Here is a 10,712-nt window from a genome sequence, read left to right on the forward strand (position 1 = left end):
TTGAGAGTTATATCCTGGTGAAAGAAGGTTATGCTGGGGAGGAGGCAGAAACCTCTAGCCTCAATCTAGCAGTGCCTACTCATATTTCATTTGATTAAAAAGACTTTCCAACTTTAATATTTCCAGGAACGTTTTCCTACACAACCACAAAATCATTATCACACTCAAGATATTATAATTGATTGATACTATTACCAATACACGAGTCACATTTAAATTTCCCTCAACTGACCCAAAATAATCTTTGTAGTTTATTTAACATTTTCGTATTTTTATTTAAGAATTATTTTCCCTAAAATGAAGCCCAAAGGGTACTTTGCCATATTACGTTCTAAAAGCTTTATAGTTTAGTTTTTCACATTTAGGTCTTTAATCCTTCTGGAATTGATTTTTGTGATGAAGTCAGATAGAGGTCTCATTATTTTTAAAATAAGATTACCCTACTGTAACAGAACCTTCATTGAAAAGACCATCTTTTCTCCATTGCTATGCAATGTCATCTTTGTCAGAAATCAAGTTTCCAAATATGTGATAAAACTGTAAAGAAAAGTAAAGAGTGACTTGTAAAAGTCAAGCTAGTGGTTTCCTCAGGAAGGAGGCATGGGAATGTGCTTGGGAAGGGCCTGACACTATTCTATTTTTGCTTTAATGAGAACACGTGGAGAGCCAAGCTGACAAGGCCCTTGCAATCTGTGAAGCCAACCAAGGGTTGCCTCACCTCCACAAATCCTAAGAATGGGGAAGTAGGAACTGATTGGAGAACATTGCGGTGCTGAAATGCAAATGATTATAGCAGGGTGTGTAGGTTGGGTGGGGATAATCTTATTTTAGCCAGCAAATGTATGCTCTTGTATAAAAGCAACTTGCAAAAATAAAATCTCTCTCTACTCCATCATCAGTGGATAGCGGGCCTCCCGATCCCAGCTGTCTTCCTTCTTTTCTCAATCTCTCACGGTTCCCACTCAGGATTATTTTCCAGAGCTGCGCTGGACGTGGCAGGATTTATCACTTGCTGGATGCGGCAATACATGTCCAATAATTATTATTCATACCTTCATTTCATATTTCTAAATGCAATTGTTACATTTCTCAATTTAAAAGGGTCAATTAAAATGTAAGTAAATAAAAAAAAACATTTATGAGACGAGCGACAGCATCTTTGAAGAGTTCGTGGTTGTTCTCTCGGCTGGGAAAGCTGGTGAGAGGTGCAAAGAGGGGAATACAAAAACCTAGGGTGGCAAAGCAAAGACGCAACACTTAACGGGCAGAGAGCAGGTGCCCAGACCTTCCTTGGATACGGGCTTGGCAGTAGCTGGAAGACTTCCCCCTCTCTCCTAGTCTCCCCCCGCCTTCCCCCGCTTCAAAGTCAAATGATAGCTTAGTTCCGTCCGGAATTAAATCACACGCAAAGCCAGCTGCGCACAGGAAGGGCCTGCCCAGAGGTAGAACCCGCGTGAAGACGCTCCTCCGCGGGGAAGCTTGTTGACTCCAGCGGAACCGCAGCCTCTGCAGGACCAGGCGGTGCCGCTGAGGCCTCTGGGATGGGGCGGTCCTTGGGCAGCCGCTGTGGATTCTGGGCCTGGTTTTCTGCACCTTTGTGTGTCGCGGGGAAGGAGAGGGCCGCTTGTCAACCTGCTCACGCTGGTTTGGATTAGCGCACTGGAGCATTTCCGAGGTCGTGGCGGAGCCCGGTGGAGTTGGGGGTTCGCAGACGTATCCGAGGTTAGGAGAAGGCCGCCGAATGGGGGTGGCGGACTGAGGGGCTGTGTTTTGGAGCCCAGGGGTCTGTCCCCGCGGTTGCCGCGTCCCCCACCCCTCCTCAAGTGGCAGAGGTTCCCAGGCAGACCAGGCTCCTCTGGGTTCTCGACCTTTCGCTCTCGGAAGACCCTGCGATGAGCTGGGACCCCTTCCGGAGGCCTACAACCGCTTGCTGTCATTCTCGGCTCCTACAAGACATTGTAGGAAGCGTTTAGTAAACTTTAGGCCATGCGTGGAACTCCCGGGAAGACAGTGATGTGGGTCTGGTGGAAAAGTCCCCGCAGAATGCAAACGTTTTCGGAGCCCGTAAGTCCGGACTGCTCCGAAGAAGTCAGGATGTTGAGGGTGACAGCACTGGCAGTTACGCAAGCAGCAGGAACCCATCAAAGAATAAAAGCCTCAGTCTGACCTGAATTCTCTCCCTGAGCTTCTGAACTGAGCTCGGGCCTGGAAGAGAGAACTGACCGCAGAAGTCCTGGGGGACCTTGGTTATTTTTGATCCTTTTGCTTACAAAGAGCAGGGACTGCATCAAGTCACTGCATCCAGGGTACGGGGAAAATGAAGAATTCATGGAGGATTTGTCCCTCGAGAGAGGCAAACGTTATCTAGGACCTCGGGTGGGCAACAGTCTGTGCGGTGTGGATCAGAGAGGAGGAAACGCCACAATGTGAGGCAGTGGTCAAATGAGAAAGGACCAAAAGTCCCTGTTCTACCACAGCAAGATTCAGAGTTGATAATCTGGATTCTTCGAAGCAGACCCGGTCTTTCAGAACTCCTTTCTTCTCCCTCAGCTTTGTCATTTCAGCATTTTGCCTTGCCCTGTGAGGACGAAGATCAACTAAGTTCCTGTAAGTAGTTTTCCTCTCTCCTAAGGCTTAATTTCATTTGTCAAAGGAAATTGATACAATCTCATCTCTTCCTTGGGAAGAGGAAGGAGATCCACATCCGTTGAGTGTGTGTGTGTGTATGTGTGTGTTTGTGTGTGTGTATATACACTGTTTAATCATGCAATCATTTGAGTAGCTGAGTCCAGTTGGAAGGAATACTCTAAAGATGTAAGCCCCAAGAAAACTAAACACTTGCAGTAGAGTGCTCCTAAGGCAAGTAGCATACTACTAAAAACTACTGATCTAGTCAGGGTCAGATCCAGAATCCATATCTGTAGGTCCCCAAGACTCTTGACACTATGCTGCTGTTTCCTAAACATCTCATTCACTTATCACCAAATGATTTTTGCCATACCTATGTAGTACTTTTATTGTTAGTCTCATATTTTTAATTTTTACTTACAGTTATTTAGAAATCAAACTTGTCCTGCAAGAAACATTATCTATGAAATTATACATTTCATGGATGCTCTAATAGCTTTACTTTTATTCTAAGGTATATCTAAAAATGTTGATCAATGTACTGTGTAAAATTATCTTGCATCAGATAATCCAGACTGCATTTTGGCACACAGTACACTGCATCATGCTCTCGCCTGGATTTTTTCTGCATAGGGACGTCCAAGAAACACATCCCCAGTGTATTGCTTTCTTCTTTGAGAAGAATAAGTCTGCAGATAATGCTCCCCGCCCCGCTTTGTGTCTTCTCAACAAAACATTTCACTTGCTTGTTTAGGATTGCTCTGTTCTCAACGTTGTATGTAAAACAATTGGAAAGTCCATACCTTTCAAGAGCTTCCTCTTTCTTTAGGGAGTTAATACATGTGAATAATCTAAATCACTACTGCCCAATAGAGCTTTCTGTGATAAGGGAAATGCTCTATATCTGTGCCTTATAATGTGGTACCCACTAGCCACATGTAGCTACTGAGCACTTGAAATGTGCCTAATGCAACTGAAAAAATGAGTTTTAAATTTTATGTATTTTAATTAAGTTTAGCTACTTGTAGTCAGTGGCTACATACCGAATAGCCCAGGTCTGGATATGTGAAATAAAATATTTTCAAGATCAATGGATTTGAATTTAGCGCCCTCCCTGCAAAGGGAAAGGAAACCTACAAAGTATACATCATGTTCATTGCTACTTTAACTTTAGTTTCTTGGTGGAAACTAACCTTCAGGGACTTTTTCACTAACTTTCAGGGACTTTCTCACCAACCTTCAGGGACTTCATAGTCCAAATAACATTACTCATTTTGAAATTATCATCATTTAAGGCACATTTACAATTTAAGACACTTGTACAAATGTGCAATTTCTGTGTTTTATTACTGTTGAAGTATACCATTTCAAGGCATCAGTTCTTAAGCTTTTAAGTTGATACATTCAGCTTATTCATTGCTTATTAGAATAGCAAGGAGGAAAGCGGGCTCATAGTTCCCTCAATCTGCTTAAATTCTTTGTCAAATTATCTTCCTAGCACACAAAGTCAAATACTAGTCAGCTGGTCATATCTTGTTTTGTTTTGTTTTCTCTCTATGCAGTGTTAGATATGTGAGATTAGGAGGAAGGCTTAAAAAGTATCACAAGATACTTTGCCTAGTTTCTTAAGATTAAATATATCTGAGAGACAAAACAAGTCAAATACAATGTGTGAGCTTTGTTTCCTGGTTTAAAGAAAAGCTATCCAAGACATTTTAGGGAAGTTGGAGAAATTTGAATGCAGACAAGAGTGTTAAGGAATTATTGTATTTGTAAAATATGACAATAGCATTGTAGTTAGTGTAGGAGAATGTGCTTATTTGGAAATATATGCCGAAACATTTATATTTGAAGTGTTATGATGTCTGTAATTTACTTTAAAATAGTTCAGCCAAAAAAAAAAAAAAGGCACGTGAAAGAAGCAAATAACAGCAACGTATCAACAGTCGTTTATCTGGATGGTGTATATATGGGTGTTCATTGTCCTTTTTATTTCTCTGTATGTGTGAAATTTTTCATAGTGAAAATTTTAAAAAAGTACCTGTCTCACAGTAGAGCAATGAGATATTAGTTGTGAAGAACTCGTCTCAGTGTCTAGTACACAATAACCGCATAATAAATATTATTATTTATAGCAAATATAGTGATATCTTAATACTACTTATTGACAGAAGTTTTCCATCATAAGCTAATGTCTTGTGGAGGGAAACACCAGTTTTTACAATGTTAAGAGGATAAAGTCAGAAGGGGTAAAGTAAAATCCACCAAGAGCTTTTTTTCCTTGCTACTTCCTTACTATATCTTAAGTATAAAAAGCAACTGATTTCCACCTGTCACTGTGAACAGCCTCTCTCATTACCTCATGCTATTTGTGTTTGAGTGGATGTTTGTATTTATCTATAGTTAGTTTTTAAATTTGCCATACTGTGTTCTTGAGAACAACATTTAAAAAGTCATTGTAGAGCTGATTTTTCTCCAGGAACAGTTTGTAGTTGTGATTTATCTTCCTAGTCAAGGACTTTGTATCAGAAGAATTGTAGAAGTGGCCCATGGTAAACTGTCAAACATTGCTCCAACATTTACAAAGATCTGTATTCACATAAAATAATAAAATAATGTCCCAAGTCAGTAGAATTTTGAAGTGGAAAAGGCAAATCTCAAATCTTTTAAATGACATTGAGGCCAAGGAAGGTGATTTACTTAAAATCACACGCAATAGTCATGATTCGTTTTACCTCATTGGAATTTGAAAATGTTCTTTAGAAATTTTTTATTTGGATAATGCATTTCTTTAATATGATATGCAGGGTCTAACCCAGTCCACAACTGTGCCATGGCAGAGACTAAGGAAGAGGAGACGGTGTCAGCAGAAGCCTCAGGGTTCTCAGACCTGAGTGACTCGGAGTTTCTGGATCTAGAAGATTTCAAAGAGTCAGGTGCTTTACTTAGTAAGCCTGGCCCCTCATCTGAACTCCCCGAAAAGGATGGCAACGTCATATGCTTACCGATGTGGAAAAGAGAATTGGATATCTCATCACCCATGGAGCGATTCCACCTTAAATATTTGTATGTGACTGACCTGTCCACTCAGAACTGGTGTGAACAGCAAATGGTATATGGGAAGGAATTTCCTGGTTTCTTGGCACCCGAGAAAGCAGCTATTTTGGACACTGGTGCCAGCATCCACCTAGCCAGAGAACTAGAAGTTCATGATCTTGTAACTATCCCCATCACCACTAAAGAAGATGCTTGGGCAGTTAAGTTTCTGAACATATTATCAATGGTTCCTACTCTGCAGTCAGAAGGGTGCATCAGAGAGTTTCCAGTGTTTGGAGAAATGGAGGGTGTGCTTCTTGCTGGAGTAATCGATGAGCTGCACTATACAGCCAAGGGGGAACTGGAACTTGTTGAACTCAAGACACGCAAACGCCCTGTGCTCCCTCTGGAAGCCCAGAAAAAAAAAGACTGTTTTCAAGTCAGCCTATACAAATATATTTTTGATGCCATGGTACAAGGTAATGTGACCACTGCTAGCCTAATCCACCATGTAAAATTGTGTCCAGAAAAGCCACTGGGACCTTATGTGTTGAAGCATGCCCAGAAGGGAGGCTTCTCTGTGAAGTCCTTGGGTGACCTTATGGAGCTGGTCTTTTTGTCTCTAACACAGTCTGACCTCCCAGTTATTGATATTATGAAAATTGAGTATATCCACCAAGAGACTACCACTGTGCTGGGTACGGAGATTGTGGCCTATGAAGAGAAGGAGCTGAAAAGCAAAGTGCAGCACTATATGGCCTACTGGATGGGCCAACGAGAGCCTCATGGGGTTGATGTGGAGGAAGCGTGGAAATGCCGGACATGCAACTATGCAGATATCTGTGAGTGGAGGAAGGGTGGTGGGGTGCACAGTTCCATGCTATAGCCCCAAGCCAAAAAAGCCAGATGAACAGAAGGAATGCCTTCAGAAACCGATCCTTCCTGCTCCTGATGTACTCAACAGAGTGAAAGAGGACCAGTATCTGATCTTCGCTTTCATGGAGACTGTTCCTATTTTGGTTCTTTTTATAGTTCCTCAATGGCTAACTTCAAATTCAGGACCAAGGGTCAGGGGTGAGTGGGAGAGATCTGGGTTTATACTGTACCTGGAGTTTTGCCATAGATTGCCAAACATAGCTGGAGTAAAGGTATCCTTCAGCAGTCACTGCTTTCCTAAGAAAATTCTTCAGTTTCTGTTAAGTCCCTTTCCTATTTTTCTACATTTTGCATAATAAAATGAAACACTGTCCAGGTTGGTTGAACTGATTTTTTTCTCCCATAATCTCAGTCTTTCAAAGAAGACCACTATAAATGCGTGTGTGCTATTCCAGGCCTTTAAATGTTTGCATAAACTTATTTCTGAAGCAGAATTAATGGAACGAGCAAACCAAGAAATTTAAGCATAATAAATATGCTTAAAGAAATAAGGGAAAATGAAACAGGAACAGGAAGTTGTAAAAAATGAAAATATTAGATCTAAAAAATATAATACATGAAGTAACATTTACAGTGTACAATCCAGCATTACCACTCCTAGGCATATACCACTCCTAGGCTAAGAGAAATTCTTATACAAGTGCAATAGGAAATGTGAATAAGAAGATACTTCGTAGCACTTTCACAATAGTGAAACCTAAACCTGAAAACTATCCAGGTGCCCATCATCAGAAGACTGGATGATGTGGTACAGCAGTCAAAACAAGTGAGCTACAGTGACATGCAATAATGTAGCTGCACAATAGTAAGTGAAAAGTCCCAAAAGGTTATATAAGGTATGATACCATTTTTATAAAGTGAGAAACAAAAAACATTTTAAGGAAAGTGTAAAGGTAGTGGAGAGGAATCTCAGTGCATCTTAGAAGGCAGTGGAGCCCTTATCTGTAAACATCACCCAAGAGGCCAGAGGAAAGAATGATATGGATGTCAGTCATCTGGAAAATAAAGACTTGTTTATGAAGACTACTGGAGAATCAACAGAGGAAGATGGAAGGGAAGAGGAGTTGGCGGGGTGGAGTTTCTATATTAACTGAAAGGCCAAGAGCCAGCAGAACATGAATATTATTAATGTGACTCCATGTTATACATGAACTGGTAAAACCTGGACAGTTGTAAGAATAGGTTACCTCTAGAGGTCTTCTGAGTTAACATATTATTTTCTTATGGACGTTGAGAAATTTGTGATAACTTCCCAGTTACTGAGTGAATGTTATGTACCAGGCACTGTGCTAAGCACTTTTATGATTAAATCTATGTATATCCATTATTATCCCTGGTGAGGGAAATGAGGCTTACAAGGATAATAAAATTTACCCAGGATCTCACAGTTTAAAAGTGGTAGACTCCAGCCTAGATATGTCTGACTGCAGTTAAGTTTTTCTTTCTGTTGTTAAGCCTCAAGCACTGCATGTTTTTCTAGGTCCTAGGAAGTTAGAAATCAAATTGAGGGCATAGTGAAGTGGACCTTGGGATAAAGAGTGTTACTCTAATAGTCTTCAAGAAAATAACTTGATCAGTGTTTTGTGGCATCATCTTATTTATACTAGAAACTTTAAGGAGAGGAAAATGAGAAAATCAGTTGGTTTCAGAGTTACCCTGTCGGAACTCAGGAATTAGGTAAATCAGTAACTCCCTGAGCTCTGAAATCCTTATTTTAAGTTAACATCTTTTGGTTATCACTTATGGTTTCTCACAAAATAGTTAAGGCATCTGTAGTTGGGATCACCTCAGAATCACTGATGATGTTTTTTACAACAAATACTTCCCTGGTTTGCAGCCTTTACATGACAAATAATTTCATCTCTCCCTTGTAAATTCTGCCTAAGGCATCTGAACCCCAAATTATGGACCTCTTAGATGTTTTTCAGTTGGGTGGGTAAATGAAAAGAGACATCGCAATGAAGCTATTTCTTGATTTTTTTTTTTTTCAACTTGCCCCCTTGGCCAGAGAATGGGCAGATACCTTAATTAGGCTTAGGTTCAATTGTTCATAATAGAAATTGCCAAAATAATAGTAGTTAAACAAAATAGAATTTTATTTCTTATGAAAAAGAGCCCTAAATGTAGTTAGTCTAGGTATGATGTGGCACCCTGTGGTGTCAGGAGCCTGGGTTCCTTCTCTCTTATTTCTCTTAATATCAACATGTATCTTCTTACTTCATAGTCCAGAATGGCTGGCCAACCTACAGTCACTCATTACATATCCAGTATAGAGCTGAAATAGGAAAAGGACATCATTTTAAGGACACTCCTAAATTTGCACCACTGCTTCCACTTCCATCCCACTAGCCAAAACTTGGTCACTTGGTCATAGCTAGCTGCAAGGGAGGTTGGGATATGTAAATTTTTTTCTAGGAAAGCATGTACCCCAAAACTGGAGATTCTATGAACTGCAAAAAAGGGTAGAATGGATATTGAGTGACAGCTTACAATCTCTGCTCCATTGAGATTTTCAGAAACAGCTGATAATTTTTGCCTTGCTAAGGACCCTAAACCCTTGGGGGAAAGAGGAAGAGATTAACATGACTAGTCCTTAATTGGTTCCCACAACTCTATCCTGGTACCAAAATGTGCTAGAACTGACAGTTTCAGGTTAAGGCTCATAATTTTTAAAAATCCGAAAATATCCACTAGATGGAATCTGGACAATTGTCTCCCTGCCTCACATGTTCTAGGGTAAAAACATCAGATTGAAAGGGTCAACTTTCAGAATTTGATACTTGCAAATCTATTGGAGGCTTGCAGGAGAAAGATAATCAAGACCATGAGATTCTTGAAAGTTTACCTCATCATTCTGGGCATCCTGTGGCAGGCACGAAGAGAGCAGATTTGAGAAGACCCAGTCAAGACATTCAGTTCTGGTCCTCATGCTTTATATAGTCTAGCAAAGAATACAGACAAGTAAAAAGGCAATGACAGAACCATGTGACGAACTTACATGGGTGATACAAGATACTAGAGATTCACAAAAGGAAGTCTACACTGGACTTTCGAGGTCAGGGAAGCCTTCTGATAGAAGTGAAAGCTGCTGAGACCTGAACAAAGTGAGTTAGCTGGGTGGAAAGAGTTTAAGCAATAGTTTTGCAGGTAAAGAATGGTATATACAACAGCCTGGCAGATATAGAACATGGTGGCTTCAAGGAGTAAAGAAGTTTATTAAATTTAGATACTAGGATGAAGGAAAGTGAGAGGAGATGGAAGTTAGGCAAGCAAGGCATAGGATTATGTACAACCTTAAAAATCTTGTATAAAATTTTGGAATGAGAATTCCTGTATGTCTGCCCCTAATTTCTCTTTTTCCCTCAATTTTCAACATCTTAAAACTTTTTTTTATTATGGTAAAGTATGTAAAATTTACCATTTTAACCATTTTTTAAGTGTACAATTCAGTGGCATTAAGTACATTCACACTGTTGTGTAACCATCTCCATCCATCTCCATCATCCATCTACAGAACTTTTTCAACTTCCCCAACTGAAACTGTGTATCTATTATTCACTAATTCCCCATTCCTCCCTGCTCCAGCCCCTGGCAACCACTATTCTACTTTTGGTCCCTATGTATTTGACTACTGTATCTCATATAAGTGGGATCATACAATATTTGTACATTTGTGTTTGGCTTATTTCACTTAGCATAATGTTAAAGTTTTATCTATGTTATAATATATGTCAGATCAATATTCAAAACTAAATTGTATTTCTACTTAATTGCAATAAACAAGTGGAAATTTAAAAAATAATTTATAACATCAAAATGTGAAATACTTAGGGACAAATCTGACAAAAAAAATATGTAAGAGTCTTACATTAAAAACTAGAAAACATCTCTGAGAGAAATTAAAGCAGACTTAAATAAATGAGATATACCATGCTCAGGGTTTGAAAAACTCAATACTGTTATCAGTTTTCCCCAAATTGATCTTTAGATTCAAGATGATGAGCCAGACAAGTTCCATAATGAATTTATGGAGATGAAACTATAGACAGTTTTACATTCATTCATTATTAACAAGTATTTATTTAGCACCTATTATGTGCCAGACTTTGGAG

The 10,712-nt window shown here is 39.7% G+C and overlaps 1 protein-coding gene across 2 annotated transcripts; it reads left to right on the forward strand.

Moving 5' to 3' along the window:
• Positions 1-1,430: 1,430 nt before the first annotated feature.
• On the forward strand, positions 1,431-6,913 carry EXO5 (exonuclease 5). 2 transcript variants are annotated; one of them, XM_039876670.1, is made up of 3 exons: positions 1,431-1,722; positions 2,551-2,607; positions 5,436-6,913. In XM_039876670.1, the coding sequence occupies exon 3, from the start codon at positions 5,462-5,464 to the stop codon at positions 6,548-6,550; it is 1,089 nt and encodes a 362-aa protein (XP_039732604.1). In that variant the 5' UTR covers positions 1,431-1,722; positions 2,551-2,607; positions 5,436-5,461; the 3' UTR covers positions 6,551-6,913. The 2 variants fall into 2 exon arrangements, with proteins under 2 accessions (XP_039732604.1, XP_039732603.1); XM_039876669.1 differs by having other exon boundaries at positions 1,432-2,607.
• Positions 6,914-10,712: the final 3,799 nt, after the last annotated feature.

Source organism: Pteropus medius, unplaced genomic scaffold (assembly GCF_902729225.1).
Source record: "Pteropus medius unplaced genomic scaffold, Ma_sr-lr_union100, whole genome shotgun sequence".
NCBI classification, from domain to species: Eukaryota; Metazoa; Chordata; class Mammalia; order Chiroptera; family Pteropodidae; genus Pteropus; species Pteropus medius.